This window comes from Larus michahellis, chromosome 17 (assembly GCF_964199755.1).
Source record: "Larus michahellis chromosome 17, bLarMic1.1, whole genome shotgun sequence".
Taxonomy (NCBI): domain Eukaryota; kingdom Metazoa; phylum Chordata; class Aves; order Charadriiformes; family Laridae; genus Larus; species Larus michahellis.
The window spans coordinates 917,082-941,489 of NC_133912.1; the positions used below are offsets into that span (position 1 = coordinate 917,082).

The 24,408-nt window shown below is 59.9% G+C and overlaps 3 protein-coding genes across 19 annotated transcripts in view; 1 reads left to right on the forward strand and 2 right to left on the reverse strand.

The window, feature by feature from the left end:
* Nucleotides 1-8,754, forward strand: TMEM218 (transmembrane protein 218). 7 transcript variants are annotated; one of them, XR_012584083.1, is made up of 8 exons: nucleotides 8-156; nucleotides 252-354; nucleotides 2,829-3,193; nucleotides 3,916-4,037; nucleotides 4,257-4,464; nucleotides 5,718-5,876; nucleotides 6,274-6,662; nucleotides 7,505-8,555. XR_012584083.1 is itself a non-coding variant. In XM_074561274.1 (7 exons), exons 3-7 carry the CDS (start codon nucleotides 4,421-4,423, stop codon nucleotides 8,752-8,754), a joined length of 921 nt encoding a protein of 306 aa, XP_074417375.1. In that variant the 5' UTR covers nucleotides 2,959-3,193; nucleotides 3,916-4,037; nucleotides 4,257-4,420. The 7 variants fall into 7 exon arrangements, 6 of the variants coding, with proteins under 6 accessions (XP_074417380.1, XP_074417375.1, XP_074417377.1 ...); XM_074561274.1 differs by lacking the exons at nucleotides 8-156; nucleotides 252-354 and having other exon boundaries at nucleotides 2,959-3,193; nucleotides 6,536-6,662; nucleotides 7,505-7,696; nucleotides 8,356-8,754; XM_074561276.1 differs by lacking the exons at nucleotides 8-156; nucleotides 252-354 and having other exon boundaries at nucleotides 2,959-3,193; nucleotides 6,274-6,385; nucleotides 6,536-6,662.
* SLC37A2 (solute carrier family 37 member 2) lies at nucleotides 8,604-18,859 on the reverse strand. Of its 6 annotated transcripts, XM_074561269.1 has the most exons (19): nucleotides 18,765-18,859; nucleotides 16,430-16,511; nucleotides 16,222-16,309; nucleotides 15,742-15,820; nucleotides 15,417-15,552; nucleotides 14,895-14,971; nucleotides 14,638-14,804; nucleotides 14,179-14,216; nucleotides 13,772-13,954; nucleotides 13,508-13,598; nucleotides 13,353-13,415; nucleotides 12,745-12,830; nucleotides 11,756-11,804; nucleotides 11,369-11,442; nucleotides 10,821-10,899; nucleotides 10,630-10,727; nucleotides 10,245-10,309; nucleotides 9,933-9,980; nucleotides 8,604-8,871 (listed from the first exon to the last, which is right to left on the reverse strand). In XM_074561269.1, the coding sequence occupies exons 1-18, from the start codon at nucleotides 18,821-18,823 to the stop codon at nucleotides 9,938-9,940; spliced, it is 1,557 nt and encodes a 518-aa protein (XP_074417370.1). In that variant the 5' UTR covers nucleotides 18,824-18,859; the 3' UTR covers nucleotides 8,604-8,871; nucleotides 9,933-9,937. The 6 variants fall into 6 exon arrangements, 5 of the variants coding, with proteins under 5 accessions (XP_074417370.1, XP_074417371.1, XP_074417369.1 ...); XR_012584082.1 differs by having other exon boundaries at nucleotides 9,352-10,309; XM_074561270.1 differs by lacking the exon at nucleotides 9,933-9,980.
* CCDC15 (coiled-coil domain containing 15) overlaps nucleotides 16,535-24,408 on the reverse strand; it is a 22,817-nt gene continuing 14,943 nt past the window's right edge. For 3 of the 6 annotated variants that reach the window (XM_074561264.1, XM_074561266.1, XM_074561260.1), the window contains 4 exons: nucleotides 23,981-24,084; nucleotides 21,687-21,866; nucleotides 21,466-21,614; nucleotides 20,394-20,748 (listed from right to left, as the gene is read on the reverse strand). In XM_074561264.1, coding sequence (XP_074417365.1) covers nucleotides 20,627-20,748; nucleotides 21,466-21,614; nucleotides 21,687-21,866; nucleotides 23,981-24,084 — 555 coding nt within the window. In that variant the 3' untranslated portion in view covers nucleotides 20,394-20,626. Of the gene's footprint in view, nucleotides 17,592-19,369; nucleotides 20,150-20,393; nucleotides 20,749-21,465; nucleotides 21,615-21,686; nucleotides 21,867-22,479; nucleotides 23,329-23,980; nucleotides 24,085-24,408 lie in introns of those variants that run through there. The other 3 variants (XM_074561262.1, XM_074561263.1, XM_074561265.1) reach the window with 3 other exon arrangements.

Genomic DNA, 24,408 nt, shown 5'->3' on the forward strand with positions numbered 1-24,408 from the left:
CGGCGGCGCGGCGCGGTTGCTAGGGAGAAAGCGGCGGCGGAGCGGCATGGCGGGCATGGCGCTGGGCGTGGGGCCCGGCGTGCTGGTGCTGCAGCTGCTGTGGGGCCTGGCGCTGCTGCTGTGCCTGGCGCTGTCCCGCACGGCCGGCCGGGCCCGGTGAGCAGCGGGAAACGTGTGAGAGTGGTATGCGGGGGGGGTGGGATCAGGCGGGGCCCGGTGCTGAGGCCGCTCCGCCCGACTCTCCCCCGCAGGTTCGCCGTGGTGCTGGTGACGCTGGGGGCTGCCATCCTCAGCGCCGCGCTGCTGCTCTTTCCCCGGGAGGACGAGCACCCGGCCGCGGCCGCCGCCGACGAGGTGAGCCCACGCCGCGGCCTGCGGGGCCCAGCGGGGCCGGGGGTGGCGGGACGTTACCGTGGATGAGCCTTTACCTCAGCAATGGGCCCCAAGGGCCGCCCTGAGGCTCCACGGATGGGCTTTTACCTCAGGAATAGCCCTGAGGATGGGCTTTTACTTCAGGGAAGGCCTCAGGGGCTGCCCCGAGGCCCTGGAGATGAGCTTTTACCTCAGGAGTAGCCCTGAGGATGGGCCTTTACGTCAGGGAAGGCCTCAGGGGCTGCCCTGAGGCCCTGGAGATGAGCTTTTACCTCAGGAGTAGCCCTGAGGATGGGCCTTTACTTCAGGGAAGGCCTCAGGGGCTGCCCTGAGGCCCTGGAGATGAGCTTTTACCTCAGGAATAGCCCTGAGGATGGGCCTTTACTTCAGGGAGGGCCTCAGGGGCTGCCCCGAGGCCCTGGAGATGAGCTTTTACCTCAGGAATAGCCCTGGGGACGGGACTTTACCTCAGGGGTGGCTGCCAAGGGCTGTTCAGAGGCCCCATGTGTGCACCTGTACTTTGGGGTTGGCCCCCGTGGATGCCCCGAGACCTTGGGGCTGGGCCTTTATCCCAGGAATGGGCCCCGAGGACTGCCCTGAGGCACTGGGGATGGGCCTTTACCCCAGGAATGGCCCCAGGGATGGGTCCCAAGGGTGTCCAGAGGCTGTGGGGATGGCCCTTTACCTCAGGGATGGGCCCCAAGGGCCGCCCCAAGGTCCCAGGGATGGGCCTTTACCCTCCAGAATGGCCCTGGGGATGGGCCTTTACCTCAGGTATGGGTCCCAAGGGCCGCCCTGAGGTCCCAGGGATGGGCTCCAACAGCGTCCCTGAGGCACCGGGGATGGGCCTTTACCTCAAGGATGGGTCCCATGGGTACCCCAAGGCCCCAAGGATGGATCTTTACCTCGGGGATTGCTCTGCGCTGCCTCTTTGATCTCCTGCGGCTCCTCCTTTGGCACAGGCTGCCATCAGTGCAGGCTGTGTCGCTCGTGGAGCAAGGATCTGTTTATTTCCTTAATAAAATTCCTTATTTACATGCAGTTATATGTGACCTGTGGGGTCTGGCTCCCATTCTTCCAGGCCCAAGGGGCTCCGTGCAGGAATTGCACTTGTACTTTCATCCCTCCCAGCTCAGCCCTGAGCTCCAGCAGCTTCTGCTCCCCCTCTGCCATCCCCTTTTGTAGCTTTGTCCCAGCTCTCCATCCACCCCACCTGCCTCCATCATCCAACACGCCCCGGAGCACGCCGATAGCCACATAGTAGGTAGTTTTGATCGTTTTCCCTCAAATTCTGCAGCCTCTCACTTTCCTGCAGCTCTGTTTTCTATTTTAACACCCAGTAACGTAATTTTGGCTCTCTTGTAGGTGATTGCCGTGCTCAAGTGTGGAGCCATCTGTGTTTTCAGGCGGCCCCTTGTCTCTGTTGTCAGGCACTGGGATCTCCCCCGATTCCAGGTCGCATCAAGCTGCCTGCATGATCTTGAGCTTTCCCGGAGTGTTTTGGGCTTTGAATACACAGAGTTTTGTGGCATTTTAGGTGCCGTTTCCTCTGTTCTATTATTAACGCACATCAATTATTGCTCTTCTAGAGCTTGATCTGTGTAAATCCCTGCTAAAGCTTCTTGTAGTTTTTCTTCTCTCTGCCTTGCGTGGGACCTGCTTGTGTAAAGGTTGGAAGTGAGATGAAGGGCAGCTGAGCGCCTGTTTGTGCCCAGGAGGCCAACAGAAATGGAAAGCTTATTTTTTTTTTTTTTTTCGGATCTTCAATTGGACTGGACCTGCCCTGACTATCAATAATACATGACCTGGGCTTTCTGCACCGAAACTCTGCTAATTGGCTAATTAAAAAGTGAAACGTGCAGAAGGAGCCAACGCGTCGCTCACAAGAGACTCTTTTTCTGCAGCAACACCGAGGCTGAGCGTGTGCTAATGCGATTTATCAAACCGAGCCGGGGGTGAGCAGAGCTCTGGGGTAGTCTCAGGAGCCAAGAGGATGATTTCATAGCCAGCCTTCTCGCGGTTGGCATCTCATTGTGTCTTGCCTTGCCGCTGTATCTTTCTTTTTTTAATCTTTTTTTTCCTTCCCCCCCCCCCCCCATTTTCCTTCTAAAAGGGAAGAACTGTGCGCAGTTCCTTGCAGCGCCAGGCGATTTGTGGCCAGGGAGAGCTTTTGACTCGTGTTTCTTCCCTGTGCTTGGTGCTGTGCTGCTCTTTTCCTCCACGTTAGCTTTCCCACCAGCAGCTTTTTTCAGAGGAAAGGGGTTCTTCTTTCAATCGTTTGTCGCACACCCGTGTCAGGAATGAAAAGCGAGGGGAGAAATCTGGGGGAACCCCAAAGTTTTTCCTCCTGGGGTGATCTTCTCAGATAGTCCTCTTTTCCAGGATGCGGCGTGTTCCTTCCAGGCTCCCGGAGCAGACCTAAGCTGTAACGTGTCGGTTTTTTCCGTTCTTTGCAGATCGTGGACACCTTCTTTATCGGCCGCTTTGTCCTCCTGGCTGTGATGAGCCTGGTCGTACTTGGCTGCCTGTTTCTGCTCCTGATTTACCACCTCATGGAGCCGGTGTATGCCAAACCGCTCCACAACAGCTAGCAGCAACCGGAGACGGCAATTCCCACGAAGAGAAAAATCCCAATTTCACGGCAATAAACCAGGAAGGGAGACCAGGAGACCGCTGACGTCAGGTTTTTTCCAAGCTCAGAAAGAGCCGGCCAAGCAAGCGAAATGTGTCGCTCGCACCAGCGCTGCGTCTTCCATCTTTAAAAGCGAAGTTCGGACTGAGCACGAGCACCTTCCTCTCCAGGACTCTGCAGATGGAAAAGGTGCTTTAACCTCTCTCTGCTTTTCTCTTTTCCAAGAGAGCTGAAATCCACGCACTTTGTACTACCCTTGATTCAATGAACTGAACTGAGCCAAGATGGTTTGTTATCGTTGTCCGCACGAGACGGTTTGTTATCATTCCTTTTTCACCGTAGTTTAATAAAACTTTCTGAGAAACCCCTGACTCAGTCTTTATTTATTCTCCAGGATCGTCACCTTTTGCCGCCCTTTGGTGATAGCGTCTCTGAAAACCAGCTTTTCCTGTGGCAGGCGCGGGGGTTTTTGGAAATTCAGCATTGTTGGGGACGGTCCCTTTGGCTGGGGACTGTCATCCTGGGAAGGAAGCCGAAGGCTCGCGGTTTCCGCTGCCCTAAAACATAAAAACATTGCTCAGGCTGGTGCCGAAGCTGGTAGTCAGCTCCGATACCTTTCCACTTGAAGGGAAAGCCCATGGGGTCAAATCCCATTTTTCTCCCTATTTTTTTTTCCATGGGAAGGGCCCCGCTGAAGTGCAGCGGGGAGGCTGGGCCGAGCTCTGAGCTGGCAGACGGCTCGGCCTCGTGCCCGTGCGGCAAATCAATCTGTTGATAGCAGCGGCTCACACAGGCCGTCTGTCTGTACTAAACTAGCAATAACAACCGCTTTGGGCTGTCCGAGCGGTCCCTCGACCGCGATGGTTTGTTTTCTTGCATGAAATCTCACGTGGCTTTTAACTTCCTTGCAGGAGAAAAAGCGTTTCAGTGGCCCGGGGCGTGGCGTGAGCCTTCTGGAGCAGGGAAGGAGCCTTCACCATCCGTACTGCGCCGGGGAGAGGTTCCCACAGGCGCCCCGTGGTAGCCGGGGGAGGTGAGTTACGTTACAGCTCGCGCTTTTCTGGCCCCGGAGGGATGGAGACGCTCAGCCTTTCACGGCGGAGTGGGCAGCAGGTATTGCCGGGAGGTCGAAGCCGAGTGCAAGACGGTGCCGCAGCCCTGAGCTGTGGTCAGGGGCAATATAGCCCAAAAACCCGAGGGCAAGAAACTCATAGCTCTCACGCAGATTTTATTCCTTTTTTTCCCATTTTAGAGAATCAGTCTTTTTTTTCATTTGGAACTGAAGACGGTGAACGGGAGATAAAAGAACCGCCTGGCTTCTCCCAGCCCTGTCCTGCCAGCTGTCAGTCACAAAATATCGCTATCAGGACATGAAAGATTAATAAGGCAGAGCTAGCGACGCTTCCCCTGCAGAAAATGCCCCAGCACCCAGGAGCCCTAACTCGGTCAGCTAAAAACGTGTAAGTACATTTCAAAAAAAGGCAGAGGAGAGGTGTCTCTGCTTTTCCAGCCGCGTAAACGCTCAATCCCTTCCTATCCTGAAGCCTATGTCCAAGGGAGTCGAACTATCGTGTTCAGGAACACGCCAAGCATTTATGCAACACAAGCGTGTCGGGTCTCTTGGTGATTTTGAAGTTACGCCTGAAACAAAATTCATATTTAATTCATCATCTTAATAACATTTATGAACACGAAGCTAGTCTTGCAGCTCGCTCCGGCTCCGCGCCTGCCGTCTCTTTATTCCCCGCGCTTGTGCGAGAGCGGTGGGCCGGTTCGCAGACCCTCGGTGAGGCCGGGCTGGCAAGCCGTGCCAGCCGGAGACGGCGGCGTTTTGCCAGGCTTTGAGTCCGACGAATGGGGAAGCCATGGCAAAAGCAGCTGGGGGCGCTAAAAAAAAAAAAAAAAAACCCAACCCTAAAAGCAGAAATGTGAAGCTTCTTCCAGTTTTGCGCCGTAAATAAAGCCAAGGTATTTGGTATTTGCTTTTTCTCTCCCCTTAATCCTTTTGTAACTAAAATCAGTCAAAAGGCTCATCGTGCGGGGGAGGATTTTGGGGAGAGTGGAAAGCCGTGCTGCGGGAGGGACGCGGTGGCTCTTGCACAAGGAGGCCATTTCAGCGCTTTCCCCAAAATCCCGTTAACTGGGGAAAGAGACCCATGTGCTCTTGCCCCCCCGCCCCCCCCAAAAAAAAAAACCCAAACATTTTGAGCTCCATCCTCATCCTTCGCCACCCTTGGCAGCGGGGAACAACCAGCTGGATGAACTCAGCCCGGGCTCTCTCCCTGTATTTATTTATTCTGGGCAATTCTGCTCCTCCCCGTGCAGGGGCTTTCCAGACAGTTCCTGTTTATTTTGGGGGGAGGGGGGGCGGGGGGGGGGAAAGGACCACGTCAAGGAATTGGTATGAGCCGGAGCTGCTTTCCAGCCGGTCCCAAACGCTGAGTTTTGTTGCTGTCCCCCACCCAAACCTCCAGCTCCTGGAGAATAACCTCTCGCTAGCACATCCGCCTCCGTCTACCACCCTGATGATTGGGGTTTGGTTTTTTTTTTTGCAATTAATGTGTAGCAGGAGGGCGGGTTTGGCTTAAATCCCAACTTCTCAGTCGCTGGCAAAGGTGTTGGGAGCTCGGGAGATGTTATAGCCGAGGAGCCCTGCTCCGGCCCAGCTTTCTCCCAAAACTGCGAGCGAATGAGCCCAGCTTTCTTCTTGCAGGGTGGGACTGCCGGGTGTTCCGTGTCCTGAGGCGACAACCCCGTGCGGGCGAAAAATCCTGCTAAATCCCAGTGACAGGAATCCGCCGTGCCCAAAGGGATGTTTGCACGAGATACCGCGCGCGCTGGGAGGAGGGCGGCCAAGCTGCTTTCAGGTCAGGTGGGAAAACAGCCCTTTTACCTCCTAAATTCCCGACCTGGCTCGTTAGGGATGCTCTCACACCGGGATGCCGCCGCCCAGCTCATCACAGGCTCCCGGGACCCGAGGGCAGCTGCTTCCCTCCCGCCGGTGGCCAAGTGGTGCCGGAGCGGGAACGGAGGGAGAACAAGTGTCTGCAGGAGAAACTTCTCTCCTTGATTTAAGGTCCTTGAATGACGGCAATTCCTCACGCCTCGTGCTGCGCTCTGCCGGCACTTAATTACCCTCGCTGGTAAAAGCTGGCCTCTTATTTCCACTTTGACTTTGCTGACTTCAGCTTCCCTGCCGTTGAATCCCGCTTTGCCTTTGGCTGCTAATTAAAAAGCCCTTCAGCGTTCACCGGCTGCTCCTTGCATAGGTAATTACGGCCCGTGCCCCAGCCACCTCTTCACCTTCACAGCGGCCTGGTGGAGCGACGGCGTTCCTCCGAAATATGTGCAACCCTTTCCCAGGCTACCTCAGCCGAAACGGTAATCGCCGCGCTGGGGGCCGGGGCGTCACCTATGGAAAACCACCCAGGCTCTGCGTTGACCAAACGGGCTCCTAATGAGCTTGTTTCAGGCGCGATGGTTTGTTTGGATTTTGTGTTTTTTTTTTTTTTTTCCCCCCCCTATCCGCAGGACAGCAGCAGGAGCGTGTTCGTGTTCTCCTGGCTCACGCAGCCCCCTCGCCGCGCCGCAGGGGCTCATGGCGGGGCGGGGGGGAAAAGCAGCGGCCCCTTCTCCGGCGGCGGAGGAACGAGGCGAGGTGAGTTGTGCAGACTTCTCCTGGAGGAGCTCGGCTCCGTTTAAACAGTCCTTTGGCCGGGACAAACCCAGGGGATCCCCCCCCTGCCTTCCTGCCCACCACTCAGTCTCTAAAATCTCAGCGAGATCTGGGGTTTTCTTTGGCATTTGGCTCTTTTTTTCTTTTTTTTTCCCTTTTTTTTTTTTTTTTTTTAAGGTTTCAAACTGCCGTGGGCCGTCTGCCCTTTCTCCTCGCTCCCGGCAGCGCAGCCAAGGCTGCTCAGACTTTCCAAACACGAGCGGGACGCGGCCCAGGCCTAAATTTGTCCCGGAAAAACTATGAGCAGCTGAAAGAACAGGCAGGAGGTGGCGGGGCGGGGGAAAAAAAAGGAAGAAAGGGGGGGGGGAAAAAAAAAACCAACCACCAAACCAACTTGCTTTTGCAATAAGCCCCTGCGTGTGTCAGGGTTTGTGGGATTTTTTTTGCTTGAAAATGTATTTTCAAGCCCTCCCCTGGCCTCCTCCACCAGGTGGATGGCAATTAAGCAAAGCGAAAGCTCAGTCACGTGTGCGCCGAAATTATCGTTCTCAGCCGGGTGCGTGGCATCGCTCCGCTGGCATCGTTGGCCCGCGTGCCATCAGAGGCCACGTTTGCCAGGAGCCGCGCAGCCCGGGGAGGCTGCGGTGTCAGCCCCTTGTCTCTGCTGAGGACAGACCCTGCCGTACCCTGCCGTGATGCCTCTCCCTAATGGCTCCGTTGGGGTTTGCCCCAGGGGAAGGTTATTTTCCTGGGGGGGGGGAAAGGCAATTGGGGATTTTGCTTTCCTCCGCCTGCCCCGTCATTTCTCCTGCATTCTCCCCCAGGGATCCGCAGGCAACCTGCGAATTTGCAAGCCCCGTCGAGCAGCTCCGGTTCAGCGTGGAGAGGACCGAAGGCCATCGCCATCCAGCCACCTCGAACGTGTGGCTGCCGTTCTCCGAGTTGCCTGTCCCCCCCTCCATGCCGCTCCATCACCTCGCAGGGGTTTACAGGGAGCTGATCCAACTGGCCAGCAGGTTTTCTTCTTTAGATTTTTTTTTTTTTTAATTTTTTTTCCCCTTCGCTGATGAAATCAGCACTTAATAAAATCACATCGGGCCCAGATGTTTGCTCCTCAGGTTAAGATCCAAGGAGGTGAAGTCAATGAGAGTTCAGATTTATACCGGGCGTAAACGCAGCCCCGGGCACCCGGCGCTTGCTCTCCCCTGGGCGGAGAGCCGGAGCCTGCCCAGGCGCGATCCCTGGATGGCAAACAGGCTGGGAAACGCACCCCACAGCTCGCGAATGCCCCGTGCGCCCCGGCTCCTCGCGCGTCGAAGCCCCAGCGCGCAGCTGGCCCCCCGCCTTAACCAAGGGACGCTGCTGGGGCCTCCCAGACCCACCCCCTCCCCGGGGGATCCCGCATGGCCGGCAGGTTTCACCTCCCCGGCGCTCGCAGGCGCCCGTCACGTGGCTCCTCTTAATTAGGAGGCGTCTAACGAAAGACCATCAGCCACCTGCACTGAACTGCACAGCATGTGAGCGGCTGTTTGCCATGGGGCAGGGGCTGATAGATGCCTATGGGTCCTTCTTTTGGGGCCAAATGGTACAAATTAGGAATCGTCATAATCGGGGAAAAATGCTCTCTTGCTTTTGGTTGGGTTTTTTCGGTTGGTTGTTTTTTTTTGTTTTTCAGTGGGATGAGACGAAGAACAACACCAGCTTAATTAGGGCTCGGAGAAAAGCCCAGGGATGTTCTCTATGTAGAGTAAGCGGCGCCTCAAGTGACCTGGCACAGCCCTCCTGGTCCAGTGTCCTGAAATACCGAGCGCTGGGACGGAGCAGGCCTGCACGAGAGACTGCCTGTGGGGAAAAGCGATCATCGCCCCCGAGTCCACGCAGACCTGGCCGAGCCCCACCAGGAAAAGGCGTGGAGTGGCAACACAGGTTTTGCATGTTTTTATTCATAAAACGGCCAAGGGTGAAGAATCGGCCCAGAAAACCGGTCGGCCAGGGCCCTCGGACTGCTCCTCGCCGCTGCCTCCCTCCGAAGCAAACCCGTGGTGGCGGTACGGGCTCGCGGGGCCGTGCCTGAGGCCAAGCCTCGGCTCTGCCGAGAGGAACACGCTCCTGGCGTGCCCCAGCCTCTGTCTTCCCTCCGGGCCTCTCGGCTCAGAGCGGCTCGTGGGGGACGCGTCAAAATTCCTTAAACCTGCAGGGAGAGAAGCGAGCCGGCTGAGTGCGGTGGGCGCCGTTCGGCGGGTGTTGGGATCAGTGACGGGAGCCACCGTGCTGCTGGCGAGATGGAAAAGGAAAACGGCTCTGACAGGCGACCCCAGCCCCATCCGCGCCGTAAGACCAGAGGAGAAGCAGGTGCAAGGAGGAGATCCGGCCACCGTTTTGTCTCCGGCCAAAGCTGAAACGTCCCCAGTAAAAAACCCCCGGTGTTTGCACCTCCTCTCCAAGCTGCTCCAGAGACAACGCGCTCCCCAAAGCCCTCTAAGGTCTCGCAGTTTTCCCACAAACTGAGCTAGCTTCTTTCCCCCGGCACAAACCAGCCGGATTTGGGTGCAAATGGGGACGGTGGCAACCTGGCCAGGACAGTCCTCGCCCCAACCAGCCCCGGCACAAGAGAGCAGAGCCTGACAGCCCTCCACCGGCGGCTGGAGAAGGAGGTTTGGGCCGCACTTACCGCAGCGCGAGGCCCAGACTATTGGTCTGTCACCTGCAAACACAAGACATAAAGGACCAAATGTTTTCGCAGGGCGGTGCGGGACCTGGCACCCCCACCACCGGGCTGGCGGCAGCCCCTTCCCCCGTGGTGCTCGCGGCTGGGGCTTCGGTGGCAATCGGAGGCAGGCCGGTGCTGATTTGGAGATTATTTACACCCTCGCTGCAGTGATTCGGCCACGGATTTGATTAGCGAGCTTGCACTCTGTGTAATCAAGCTCATTAGCGCGGGTGGGCGAGTCAGCCTACGGATTCGGTCGTTTCAAGTGCATTAATCATTGCCAATCAATGGGGCATCTGGGCTAACATCTCGGAAGTCGGCCGGAGACGAGGACGCGCTGCCCACCCGCCCGTCCGCACTGTCTTCCCCGGCCGTTGCGATTTGATCCTTTGATTCCCAAATCTTGATCTCGGCCCTGAGATTATCCTCAGTGGTACGGCTGTTCCAAGCCGAGCCCGCCAAGCGAAACTCAAAATCGGGGCGGGGGTGGAATCAGGCTTGCGTTTGCATTTAATCCTTGGGGCTCAAGCGGGGATACTCACACAAGCTACTTCCCATCCAGCACTGACTCTGTTAGCTGCACGCTAGAGCTACAAAGACACAAGGATGGCGCGTTTAGCACCGAGAGGCTTCCGCGAGGCACGGATGGCTAAAATCCCCCGTGTGCTGCCCTGGCTCGAGGTGGAAATGTCTTTGTGCCCGCAGCAGTGAGACGTCAGGCGGACGGCCTCGTGGTGCCCGCGTGGAGGTGCAGCAGTGACAGCAAGGGGTAACAAACATCTTTCCGGAGCGGCACCAACGCCATGTTTTGGCATTGTGGGACCGGAGGCCACCCCAGGACGGTGCGTACGTACCCTCTCTTCCTTGCTATGCAGCCGCACCACCCACGGACCTCTTTGACCACCACTCGAGCGAGGAGCTGCAAGGGGAAAGGTGGAGGATCACCACGGAGCCGATGGCTCTGCAGCCCCCAGCCCCTGCACCAGCGTTTCCATCGCCGGCAGATAAATTTTAAGGCTCTTCCTCGGGAAGATCGCATCGACTAAAAGCGCGCGTGGAGGAGGCCGTTGGGAGAAGCCAAGCGAATGGAGGCAAAGGTTTGGAGTCAATATGGGGCTTTGCAATTCGCCCTGTGCCCGGTCGTCTCCCGAGGACTGTCCCTGCCCTCTGGTGGCACGTGGGCGGCTACAAGGGACCCCTTGACTATCCAGGCTGAGAAAACGCCGAGGAGGGACCTACCAGGCAAGCCAAGACGTCGGCTGCTATCAACATGTAGAAGACGTTATTCCAGCCCGTGGGGGAGATGAGCCCGGCGAGCAGCGGCCCCAGTGCGGCACCTGCGAGGGGACGTGAGGCACGTGAGGAGATGTCCCGTGCACGGGGCCAGTTGGCCAGCACCGCAGCGTGGGGGAAATCAGCGCTCGACGTACCTACGGATCCTGTGCCGTCGATGATGGCCGTGACGGTAGAAAGGGCTTTGGCATTTCCTTTGAGAGACTCATGGGTGCCCTGTAGGGACGGAGGAGTAAAACGTAAGGAGGAAAAGCGGCTTCGGGGTCCGCAGATGGCAAGTCCCAGCATGAGGCCGCTCACACCCCAGGCCCCATGGACCAAACTCGGACGCTGCTTGCAGCCAAGCCACAGCAAAACCGGGATTGCCAACAGCCGGCAGCCATCCCAGGTGATTTCCCAGCAAATTTTTCCACCGGGATTGCGCTTAGAGGGAGACACAGTGGGGCTAAAGCAGAGTTGTGCAGCCAAGGTGAAAAAGCAACAGGGGAAAAAAAAAGCCGTGTTTAAGGGAAGGGACTGACTGCAGCGCGAGGTGCGACAGCCCTGCCCTTCTCCTCTGGGCTTCGGAGGTGTTGGAAAACAAAGCTAAAATGCAAAATCCCAGCAAATATTCCTCTGGGAAAGGGGGAGCAGCCTTTTGGGTGTGCAAGGCAGCTGGGGCAAGGGTCCGAGGTGCGCCTCTTACCAAATCTGCCGAAACCGCTGTCGTGATGAGAGCGTAGGGCCCGTTAACCAGAGCGCCGCAGACGATCAGCATCGCTACAGGGAACGAGAAGGACGCAGAGTTACCCGGGGAGAGATTAAGTCTTTAAGTGCGGGGAGCAGCAGGGCGTCGGGTCCGTCGTTCCCAGACCCCGTGCGGACATCGCTGGCCCAAGCACCCGCCTCCTGTTCTTCTCTGTTTTCCCCAGGACATCCCACCCAGCAGGCAGCAAACGCTCACCCAGCACCACCCTCCCTCAAATCCCAGGCCGGGAGCCTGGCTCGAGAGAAGAGATAAAGGCAGGTGAGTCTGCAGCATCTCCCACTGCCCCTTTGGTGACGGAAGCCACCGCGCCGAGGAGCTCCTTACCTATTGACGTGCCGATGCCATTCTGGCCAACGTGGTTATACAAGAACAGCTGGAAAAGAGACGTTAAGATGAACCAGTTTACGGCTATTCCAGCTGTTTTCCCAAGCGTTTCCCCTGCAGCACCAAGCAGCACCCCGGGGACAGGACGGAGAAAGACGGGGACCTGAATTATCGCCGGCACCAAACTTCGCAGCCCGCCCGGCCCCTCAACCTCTACGCGTCGTTTGAAGAGGAGAGTGCCAGCCGGGACAGGGAGCCGAGCGCGCCCTTGGCTCTGCATCCCGCCGTCTGCCTGCCAGATGAAATACCTGGCAGCTGGCAAAGAGAGGTGCCGCCGCGATTTATGGCCCGGCGAGGCTCGCGCGCCTCCCCGCCGGCTGAAGCCAGACGGTAATTTGCCCCGCCGGCGCTATCGGAGCGGGGGGGGGACCTGGACGTGACGCGGCCTCTCTGCTTTTCAGCGCACGCCACCTTCTTCACAGCGGAGAGGCTGGCGACCCAGAGCCAGCCAGGCTTGGATTACAGCTAATTAGCCGCGGGTTTTTTTGCGGCAGCGAAGCCAAATGAGCTCTGTGCAGGTGCTCGGGAAGGACGTCTCGGCCAAGCGCCGGCAGAGCATGAGGCCGTCGGCATGGGGGCTTTTGGGATGCAAAGCAAAGAGACGAAAAAGCTGGACCGGCTTGGTGGGACCCCCAAGGCATTAAGACGGAGCAGGGTTATGGCAGGATGGAGGTAAAAAAAAAAAAACCCTAAAGGGCTTTTTTTCAGCTGTCAAGGCCTCAACAATCCCCTCCCAGCACCCAGGTCTGAATGTCCACCCTGGGAACCATCTGGCCGCGTGGATCAATCCCAGCTCTCGTCTCAGCCGAGCGCATGACCAGCTCGTCCCGGGCGTTGGGAAGAGGAAGGCGGCCGTGACTCAAAGGAGCCAGAGGAGAGGAAACCCTCGTGACTGGTTTGTTTTTTTTTTTCCCCCCGTGATAACGCACCATGGGAGCGGCGACGACCAGCATCACGCAGCACGTGGTGGCTCTGCCGCCCGTGTAGTCAGAGATGAGGCCGGCGAAGATCCCCCCTGCAAGGAGGAGTCACAGGTAGGTGTCTGTCACACCGCCCCAGCGGCAAAGCTTCGCCCGGGCTTAGCTCAAAATCCCACGGGATGCTGCGCCGTGATGCTCCTTCATCCCCGAACTTTTGAGCGCGACGCCCCCAAGGTTAAATGCAGTAACGTCAGAGCGAAGGGCTTTGATTTATCCCTGCCTCTTGCTCCCTGCAGATGGTTTCCCTGCACCTGCACGCAGCTCTGGTCTCTTCTACGCTTGCAAAATCTATTATTTATCTAAGGAAAAGGAGAAGCTGAGCAAGCAAGACCCAAGGGAAGGTGTTGCGATGGTCACCTGGATGGCGAAATAAAAGCAAGGGGCGTTTGCTGCCTGCTGAGCCCTACGGATGCCGAATAAACCTTTGCAACGGTGCTCTGGGGAAAAGAGACGGGGTTACCGGCAAAGCCTTCCCACGGAGGGGATCGTCCATCAAGGCGAGGGTTGTCCCCAAGTCATCCCTGATCCACCCCCCTGCGCCTGAGTAGGTGACGCACCTAAAATGCCTCCGACGTCAAAGAGGGTCGACAGGTCTCCGGCTTCCTTGGCACTGAAATGAGCTGCCGGGGAGAGGAGAGGGGTGAGGAGATGCTCCCCTTGGCAGGCCGTTGAACCCCCCGGGGCTCCCACCTCACCCTCCCCAAAAACTCACCCACGTTCACGATGTAGAGGGGCAGCCAGTAGAGGAAGGTGTAGCTCACCAGCTTGGCAAAGAGCAGGCAAAGGGAGAACTCCACCACGCCCTGGCAGGAGAGGAGAAGACATCAGAGGAGCCTCCTTCTCCCAAGCCTCCTCCAGATGGCGGGTTGTCCCCCAGTTCTCTGCCCAGTGGGCACCCCATTGATGGGGTGACCTGCCCTGGCTTTGCTCTCTCCTCCATCCCCCGTCACGACGCAAGGGGCATCCCGTGACTCACGGGGATGCGGAGCGCCCCAAGGAAGCTGATGGCTTCGGGCTCCTCCACTGGCTCCTTGGGGCTGTCGGAGCGGTCCGTGCTGCTCTGGCCTGAGATGCTCAGTGGCCCCTCGTTGGAGGTGACTCCTTCGGGATCCTTCTCATTGGAGGTCACCCCTCCAGCATCCTCCTCGTCGGAGGCCATCTAAAGCCGAAAGCAGGAGATGTGACTCTCGTTGCTGGAAGGGGCCGAAATACCAGATTCGCCGCCGGGATGGGACCTGGAGGATGCTCACACTGGAGCAACCTCCTCGATAACTGAACATCCCTCTAATTTCTGGCGTTATGACCCGACCACCCCGGTTGTTCCCAGTAAACTGAGCAACCACCCAGCCCAGGAGAAGCCTGTTGGGAATCGACTGGACTCACGTGATGCAGAGGCGGACTGCAGCCCACGTCCTCTGGATCTGCAGGGAGAAAGGAGAACCCGTGAGAGAGCCTTGACCGGCCCTGCTTCCCCCCGCTCTCCCTCCAGCATCTCACCCCGCAGAGGCGAAACGGGGGGCTGGGAACCCCCCGGGGCTGGGCTGAACCTCCGGGTACCCGCTTCCCGGCTAGCGAAAAACCCTGGTAAAAATCCCAAAGGGCTTCCCAAATCTTTCCTAGAAAGACAGGCTGAGAGGAGAGAGCAGCCGAGGGGCTGAGCCTGCCTGGATGAGCCCAAAGGATGCTGAGCGTAACTCGGGGGGGGGGTCCACGCCCCGGCTTGCCACCAGCTGGAAAGAAGTATTTGGGGTTGCCAAAAATTCTTGGAGAGGGACAAGGAGAAGACTTGCGGCCCCGCTGATGTCAGCGTTACGCTGCCGGTGACGGATCACGCCCACTCACACTCCACAAGGAAGAAGAAGCAGACGATGCCCACGGCGGCGATGATGATGCCGGGCACGATGAAGGACAGGCCCCAGGCTGAGGAAACCCAGGCGCCGGCGATGAGCGACCCCAAGATGTTGCCGACGGAGGTGTGCGAGTTCCAGATGCCCATGATCAAACCTCTCCTGGCGGGGACAGAGCCGGGCTCGGTGTCGCCGGGGTGGGGACAGGGATGAGGATGAGGGGGGGGGGGACGCGCCGAAGGAAACACTCACTTTCCTTTCCCGAACCAGTTCCCGACACACGCCACGACGGCGGGCCAGCCCGTCGTCTGCACCAGCCCGTTGCAGACCTGGCAAGAGACAGGCGGCGTTACGCGGCATCGGCGGCCCCCGGTGAGCGCCGACTTGATCCCCTGTGCCGTTGGGGGTAGCCAGGCCCAAAAATAGCCCCCCCCCCCCCCGCCCCATCCCAAAGCTGTTGAAAAAACACTCGTTTGGGGGGGCTTTTTCCCCCCCCACTGCAGCAATCCTGGAGCCGTCGGTATCATTCGCGTGGCTAAATTGGGAGCGGGTTGGTGTTGCCAAACCGGCCGCCCGCCCTGCACGGCAAAACGGGGCGTGCCCGGTGGTTTCGGCGCCCACGCCACGCGTTTTGCGGGGAGTGGAAATGCCCGGCGTTCTCCCGCTCGGAAACCGGGCCAAGCCACATTCCCAAAAGCCGCCAAAAAAACAAACCCCGGGATGAGGCCGGGGGGGTAAAATCCGGAGCCTGGGCCTCCTCCGGCGTGGACATACCTGCACGATGATGAAGTACCAGAGGACGTGGATGTCCCAGAAGTAGCCGAGGCCGAAGAGCGCGGTGAAGAGCCCGCTCAGCACCATCCCCCCCGCGAGGTAGTAGCGCAGGGGGAGCCGCTCCCCGAAAATGCCGCTGCGGAGAGAGGGAAGAGCGCGGCCAGGAGCTGTCACGGGTGACGCCACCGACGGGTGTTATCCCACCGAACCCGTGCCCCGAATCCCAAGCGGCTCCCAGCAGCGACCGGCTGCTTTCCCGGCGGCACAACCCCACCCTGACGGAAAACAGGTGAACTGGTGCAAACTGGGGAAAGGGGAAGGGTACCTGATAAACATCCCGATGGCGTAGGCCACCAGGAAGGCGTTATCCAGCGCCCCAAAAAGCTCCTTGTAGTTGTCCCCATCTGGAAAAGAAATATTAAGGCCACCTCAGCCCGGGTCCCATCTTGTTTTCCCTCCCTGTGGCCACTGGCTCCTCGTCCTCGTCCCCTCCTGTCCCCAACCCCCTTCTCCCCGGCGGTGGCGGGGGGGGGGGGATCTCGGTGCCTGGCCGGGTGCCATCGAGCACTGGGAGCCGGTCCCGTGCCGACCCCGATTTCACCACCCGCTCGCTGCCCTTCGGCCCCGGGGGCACAGGGCGGGATGCGAGCTGCTTAATTACCTCCGGGTGCCTAACGAGCAGCCGGCCCCCTGCCAAAAATCTCTGGCCACGACCTGGCTTTGGGCACAGAGAGGGGGAACCCGACTCGGCCGGGTAGTTTTTGGGGTGCCGGGGAGGGTGGGGGACACACACACGCAGCCTTACCGAAGGGTGCCCAGCTGCACCACGTGCTGCTGTTGGAGTCGTTGCGGGGGTTCGGGCCCAAGGCCGAGCAATTGGGGTGTAGCTGGCTCTGTAGGGGCGGGGGGGAGAGGAGGGGGGAGATCAGGGTGCTGGAGGACATTCCCCCCCACCCCCCCCACCCCACATCTTGTCCCCTCTGCCCGCCGTTGGGGGTGAGGTTGGCGCTGACCTTGACAATGCTGATGGGTTTTCGGGAGAGGTGGTAGCTGGTGTAGCAGAGGAAGGTCAACACCAACGTCAACCCCCGGTACCTGCGGGGAAAAAGCCGGAGCGAGGGGTTGGGGGGGGGGGGGGGGGGGGGTCAGGGGTGGCGGGACGGGGACCCTGTCACCATCCCGGCTGGCAAAGCCCACCCTGGCCGGGGTGCGTCGCAGGCGCATCCGAGCCTCGCCGCCAGCCATGCTCTTCCTCCTCCCTCCCCAAAATTAACGGGGTTGGGTGAAAAACACGAGCTAAAGGGGGAGGCGAGCCGCCACCGCGCGGGTTTAGGATGCGCCCGCGCAGCTCCGCCGCCGGTTATCCTGCGGGATAAACTCCTGGGTTTTGGGTTTGGTTTTTTTTTTTTTTTTTCGGAGAGAAAAATATAAGCTACAGGGGGATGGGAGCCGCCGCCGCCGAAGGCGCTCAGGACGCGGGTGCGAATTTAGGATGCGCGCACACGGCTCTGCCGCTCTTTAACCCGCGGGGTCTTAGGAAAGCGGAAAAAAGGGGGGTCGTTTCCGCTCGTTTTCCCGGTCGAATCCTCCTGGGGCCGTCAAACCGTGGAGGGGGGGTGAGGAAGTGCCTTCCCGGCGTCACGGGTGGAAACAGGGCACGAGAGCGCGGCTGATTCATCGTCACTCCTGGCGTTAATTAAAGATGAGCTGGGGGGGGGGACGGGGAAAAGGGGGGGGACGGGACACCCCCGAGCGACACCGGCTCCGGTTCCTCCACCAAACAGCGCCTTTATCCCTTTTGCTGGAAACAGTGGGGAAAAAAAATGGGATTTGGGCTGGGGGCCGGGGACGCTGCTCCCGGGAAAATTGAGGGATAAAGCCTGGAGAATCCCAAATAGGATCCGGAGCGGGATGAGCACCTCCCCATCCTGCATTTAGGGAGGGTTTTAGGGCAGCGCAGAGGATGGGAAAGGTCAGGGAGCGGCTCCGGCACTGAGGAGTGTCACGGGGTTCCTCCGAGTTTAGGAAAAAAAAAACAACAACAAAACAAAACAAAAAAAAAAAGCCTTTTTTTTTGGTGCGGTTTTAGCCCGTCCCGCTCCTCTTGGCGGTTTCACTTCTTTGTGCAACTCCCGCAATTCCAGATGCCCCGCAAATCCAGCTCTCCGCTCCGGGCTGCCGGGGGGTGGGAAAAAAAAAAAAAAATAATAAAAAAAAAAAAATCCCTCCTTCCCACCCCCAAAAAATATACCTAACCCCCCCGAAATCACTGCTGGAGCCGTTGTCGAGGGGGGGGCGGAGGCTGATGCGAGGGGAGCGGAGAGGCCGAGGATGAGGAAGGGGAAGAGAAACTCTACGCGCGGCATCCGACCCGGCCGGCTGCTGGGGGGTTGTGGGGGGGGGGGTTTCCCCCCCCCGACGTGCTCTGGCGGGGAGAACGGCAGCCGGTGGAGGGGGTTGTTTGGGCAACGGGCTCCCAAAATGGAAATATCTCAATTGCCACCTGGCCAAAAGGGAGGGCAAGCGGCAGGAATGCCGCTGTTGGCCGCGTCCCGCCGAACGCGGAGGGCCTGGCACACGCGGTGGCGACGCTCGAGGCCCGCTGGGCGCTGCTGCCCGGCTTGGGGTGGCCCCGTGGCCCCCCCCCTGCCCAGCCGTGACCCAGTGGCCCTCCCGTCCCCGGGACAGCGCCTGGGTCACGCCAAAAGCCTTGGCCTTGATGCCGGAGCCGCGCCGGAGTCGGTCTCGGGGTCCCCGGGGCGAGTGACCCCCCCCAGTCCAGGGCCAGTCCCAGCCCGGCGTCGGTCCCCCGGCAAGTGACCTCCGGTCCAGGGCTGGTCCCCAGGAGGGCGATTCCCCCAGTCTAGGGCCAGTCCCTTATCCCGGTGCCGGTCCAGGGCCGGTCCCCATCCCTGTGCCGGTCCCCAGGCAAGCGACCCCGGTGCCGGGCCAGTCCCCATCCTGTTGTCGGTCCCCAGGCCAGTGACCCCCCCTGGCTCAGGGCTGGTCCCCAGCCCCCGGTGCCGGTCCTCAGGCAAGTGACCTCGGTCCGGTGCCGGTCCCTTATCCCGGTGCCGGTCCCCCGGTCCAGGGCCGGTTCCCATCCCGGTGCCGGTCCCCATCCTGGTGTCGGTGCCCAGGCGAGTGACCCCCTGGCCCAGTGGCGGTCCCCATCCCGGTGCCGGTCCCTTATCCCGGTGCCGGTCCCCCGCTCCAGGGCCGGTCCCTTATCCCGCCGCCGGTCCCCATCCCGGTGCCGGTCCCCATCCCGCTGCCGGTCCCCGGGCGAGTGACCCCGTGGCCCAGTGGCTGTCCCCATCCCGCTGCCGGTGTCCCCATCCCGCTCACCGGCTGTCCCGGGGGAGGGCGCGGAGCAGGCGGACCCCGGGGGCGAGCGCTGCCCTCATGGCGGGCGGCGGCGGCGGCGCTGCAGGGTCCGTCCCACCCCCCCCTCTACTCCCGCCGCTCCTTTTCACCGCCCCGCGGGGCCGCCGCTCCCCGCCCCCGCCCGGCCCCGGGCCCGCCCCGGCCCGGCCCCGGCCCCGGTCCCTGTCCCGGGGGTGGGGTGGGGGGGGGCGAGACGGCAGCGGCCCCCGCTCCGCTGCAAACAATAAACCGCCTTAAAATCCGGCTGGAAAGGGGGAAAAGCAAAGGCGGGCAGCGGAGATGGGGTCGGGGGGGGGGGGTCACCCCCACTCGCTTCCCCCCCCCCCCCCCCCCGCGGAGCTCCAGGATTTTCCCCAGACGCCGCTTTTGCCGGCGGAAAAGGCCGGGTTAAACTTTTCCCCGCTCCCTTTTCCCATCGGCGCCCCGATTTTGGCCCAGCCACCCCCCCCCCACCACCCCCCCCCAGCCAGGCTGTCGGGTTTATTGAGTTTATTGGGGTTTATTTGGGTTTATTCGGGTTTATTCGGGTTTATTCGCCGCCCCCCCCCCCCCAAAAGGATGCCATTTACGCCACAGGCCGGGCCAGATCAGGAGGCCGGGGAGCAGCAGCGATGGCTTTATTAAACATCATTCCTTTGAATTAAGCGCCCAAACCAGACCCCGACCCTCGGGGGGACGGGGGGGCCGCTCCGGAGTGGTGAAAGCTGGGTGTCCCCCGGCCGTGAGCAAGCGTTTGGGGAGCTGCCAAGGAACCGCTTGTCCTCGGCTGCCCTGAAATCCCTCAAAAAAACGCAGTTGGAGCTTCCCTGGCTCCCGGCACACGCGAAAAACCTCCCGGGGCCGCATCCGACTCCGCCTCAACACCCCTTCTCAGGTCGGCGGCGTCTCCCCCTGACGCAAACGGCGGTTAATAAATAGCGCCGGCCGCCGCGAAGAAAGCGGTGAATGATTCTCCAAGGGGGAGCGAGGAAACGGAGGAACATCCCCGGCCCCGCTCCAACGCCTCCCCCCTACCTCTGCCCGGGGTCGCGGGATGGTGACGGGGTAAAGAAACGAGGCGGCACGCTCGGGCGCCCGTCCTTCCTGCCCCGGTTAATATTGGAGAGGGCGGCCCGGCGAGGAGTAAATATTAATGGGGGGGGGTTACAGTGCAACCTCCCCACCGTTAGCCCGCCGCCGTCGTTTTTTTGGGAAAAGAGAGCGATTCGGGGATTTCAAAGTTGAGAAGGGAACAAGCAGCATCCCTGGGCTGGGGGGAGGGGGAAAACCAAGGAGAAGGGAAGAATCCCGCTCACCTGGAGATGAATAATATAGACTTTTTTTTTTTCTCCTAGGAAAAAAAGCTCCTTTCCGCAGCAAAATAGAGGGAAGGCGGGTAGGGAGGGGGGTGGATGGCATTAGAGGAGATGTCCTCACCCGGAAGAAAGTGAAGGAGCGATAAATACCCGGAGCGTGAGGCGAGGGGCAAGGGCTGGCAGGAGCCAGAGGGAAACGGAGCGAAGGGAGCGGGGAAGGAAGGGTTTTGAAAGGGGGAGGGGGTTTTTTAACCCCAAAAGATCTCGCCCCCCCACTCCCACTGAGACAACCAACCTCGGGAAACAATTTATTGTGCGGCCGAACGCCAAAAAATTCAAGCGTCTGCCTAGAAAGCTGGCCCCGCCAGCGAGGGGCTTCTCCGCACCCACGGGCGCGGAGAGGCGCGAGGCTGAGCCCCCCCCGGGGAGGAGCGCGAAGGTGCCGTGGTGGGTGGAAGGGGGCACGGCCCCGCTCCCTACTTACAGCGGGTGCCAAGACGCGAGGCGGGGGCCGGGCGGCCGTCCTCGTCACAGACGCTGCCCCGTGCGAGCCAAGAGAGAGGCCAGGTCGCGGAGCGGCGGCAGGGCGGCGGGGCTCCCATCTGTCGGGACGCAGGAGGAGAGGAGGGAGAGCAGCGCCCGGCTGTAGGCTGGGGGGGGACGGGGGGGGGACGGGGACACAGAAGCAGCGTTAAGGGACGAGAGTTTCAATTACGGCCCCAAAACCGGGCTCGGCTTCAGCCTTTTGCCGTAAAGCAGAGAGAGAAGAACGGGGTTTTTAAGACAAACGGACGTGCCTGGAGTTTTCCGCACGCTCCTGGGTACGAAGCGGTACGCGAGCCAACGCAGGAAAGCCAAAGATTTTTATAGAACCCCAATTTCTCTATTTTCTTCCACCCGACCCCCAAAAAAAAAGATGACTCCCAGTTGCTCGGCCGCGTACTTTTCCGAGCTGTACTGGAGATCAGAGCGTGCCGTCACCTAAGACGATTTCCACCACCTTCCTGCCTCCTCCCAACAGAATATTCAGCGTTTCGGGCAAAGAGCTTTTCTGTGCCGGGCGTCTTTGCCTTACGGTTCTCCTCCCCCCTGCCCCGCCGCCCCCGCTTCCCAACGCTCGGCTGGATTACGGCAGCGTTTCCGAACGCCTCGGAGAGCCGGGGCTTTGCCGACGATGTCCCCCCACCCCGAGCTCCCCGAAGGGACGGAGGGAAGAGGCTGAGTTAGAAAGGAGCAGCAGAGCTCGCCTTCTCCGGAGATTTGTAGGAGCAAATCTACATGGGAAAGGTGTGGCCAGGTTCGATTTCTCCCGGGATAATAAGGGACGTGGATCCAGGGGCCTCCTCGGCGGAAGCGGGAGCTCCTACCTTTGGGGTTTTGGTAGAAGACGCAGTTGTTGGCGCAGGTATCCGGGTGGGAGCCCCAGAAATCGGACCCGCAGGAGCACAGCGGGGGCAAATCGATGTTATACAGTTTTATCTTCTCCCTCGTCTGGGCTCTCAGCGCGTCGACGTACCTGCGAGGGATAAAACATTCACCTCTGCCAGCAACACCCGGCTCCGGGCGAGGAGAGGGGATCCGGCCGTACCTCGCGTACTCCTTATTCCGCTGCCGTTTATCCTTGACCTTCTCCGCTCTCCTCTCCTCCAGTTTAAGCTGGGCCAGGGTTTCACAGGCTCCCTCTCCCAGGGAGGGCTCCTGCCCGTCGGCCGCCTCCTGCATCCTCCGCTCTTCCGCCCGGCGCTGCTTCTCCGTCTTGCTCTTAATCCTGCAGGCGCGCGCCGGCTTAGGGAAGGAGCTCCCTCATCCCTCCCTCCGTTCCCCGCCGGCCCCCACTTCCCCGAAAGAGCTGCTCTTTTGGCCTCCCCAAGCCAAGCGCGGTGCCTGGGCTCTTGGATACCCCGCCAGAAAGGGCCGGCAGCTCCGCTTCCCCCCAATTTTGTCAGATCACGGGGCAGCTCGGCCCCGACCCTAAAGCTATCCCTGCGACTTCCAGGCCGGGGAGCGCAACAGGGCCGTGGAAAGGTGCTGGGAAGAGTGGAGAAGCCCCAAGGATCCCACGCCTCCTCCAAAAGAGGCATTTTTAACCGAATCTCCCTCTTATTTCCTCCAATCTCCCTCGCACCTACGCGGCCCTCCGGCCCTTCCCGTGCGAGCCGGGCTGCGTAAATCGCACCAAAGGCGAAGCCCGTTCCCTCGACGAGCGGCGGTTCCGCGGCGCAAAGGCTTTACACCCGAAGCGTCTGCCGTTTCGGTCCCGCCGAGGAGCCCCGAGTGCGAGAACGCGCGTTCCGGGCTGCCGAAAGGCAGTCAAAAAGAAGGAAAAAAAAAAAAAAAAAACCAAACCGAACCGAACCAAACCAAAAATCCCGCCTGGGCAGAAGCCGGGGGGAAGCAAACGTAATCGAAGGAGACATTTTCGGACGTTCCGCCCTTCGGCGGGGGTCAAAATCTTGACGTCCGGCGGGGAAGTGCCGAAGCCAAACTTCTCCAGTCGGGTTATAAACTCCAAAACTGTTTTTTAAATGAAGTGGTAATAGAGCCTTAACTGCCCCGCCGTAAATCTTCAGCCGTAGGAACCAAGGCCAAGGCCAACTTAAGGCTTTACACTGAAGTAATTACAAAACCAGCTCTTTTCCGCATAAGCTCGGCGCAGCTTGCGGCTCCAGCAAGCCGGAGGGGGGGGGGGGGGCGGAAAAAAAAAAAAAAACCCCCAAACCCGCTATAATAAAAAGCTATTCCACTAACTAGCGAGTCCCCGGTGTCTCGCCAGCACTTGCAGGGCAGGGAAAGGTCTCCGAAGCTCCCGAGCGCCAATTTAAACGTCAGGAACGCGGCTGAAGGAGCCCTTCTTGAGACGGGGGAGAAAAAAAAAAAACCAAAAAAACGGGAAAAATCCTGCCCTGGGGTACCTGTCCCCCGGCTCCCACAGGGCCTTGCCCGCTGCGGAGCCGGGTGGAGACCCGGGAGGTCGGAGCTCCATCGTTTTATTTAAGAGCAAGGCAGAGACACACAAAAAAAATAATAATAAATAAAATAAATCTAGAGCCCCTTTCCTATTTTTGGTGGGAATTCGCAGAGCTCCTCCTCGACAAAGCCCTCAACGGAAGACGACCGAAGCACCAAAACGAGCGCTGACACTTTTACGCGGAGTTTTCAACTCTGGCGCAAATATTAGGAAATCTTCTTCTGACATTGACGTGACGTTTATAGCTGGGAAGGTGAAGGGTCTGATGATTTTAAAAAAAAAAAAAACAAAAAAAAAAAACAACAAACCCCCACGGAGATAAGATCAGCTTAATAACGACGACGCGACCTCACCCCCCCGGAGTTTCTAAACGTAGACCCAAGGTCTCGGGATCGGTGCCCCAGCGTCAGGGTTTGGGGAGCCGCGACTCTCCCGGCCCGACGTTTCGCCTCCCGACTCCTACCCAGAAAGCAGAGGAGCGCGGAGCGCCCCGGCAGGGCCCCCGGAGCTCTCTCCCGGAGAGCTCGGCCAAGCGAATCCCACCCCCGGGCTTAACGGATTGGGCGCTAAAACAAACCCCGGGGAGAAGTCGGGCTTCAGGCCCGGCGCTCGCATCACGGCCCTTCTTTCGAAGTACTTCAAAAGTTGATCAAGCGGCTTTTTTAATCCATGGCGGGGGGGTGGGGGGGCGGCTCGGGGCCACGGAGGCGCAACGCCACCCGTCAGGCGCGTCGGCTTCACGTCGAGCTGGGCCGTCTTCTCAACGCCGCTGCACCGGGGCGGCGGAAGAGCCGCCCGACCGCCGGCGCCTGGGTCCCGAGACCTTCCCGGCTTCGGGTGTCACCTCCTTCCTCCCCTCCCTGCCCGCGCCCTGCAGGGGGTGACGCCGTCTCCCCCCACCCCCGCGTACTCACCCGGCGATTCTCTTCTGCCTCTCCCTGCGCCTTTGCTGTTCCTTCACTTGCTCTCGCTCGATATTCATGAAGAGGCGCCTGTACCTCAGGTACTGGGTCTGACGCTGCGGGAAAGAGGAGGCACCTTTGGAGAAGGGATCCGGGATCGGGCGATAGCGGCGTTGGGCTGATTTCTGGAGAGAAACCTCCCTCTTTCCCCCCCGCCCCCGAGATCCTCAAACATCTCCTTGGGCGCCTGCCCCAGCACCGAGAAGCTGGAGAGACAGCTGGGAGAGGAGGCCCGAGACACCTCCGGGTACCAGCATCCCTCGCTGAAACTCCCACGGACGGAAGCTCCGTCAGCCAAAAAAATTCCCAAACTCTCGCTTTCCTGGGAGTAAAAGAGCCGCTTCCCGCTTCCACCCGCTGTACGCCCGAGAATTTCGATC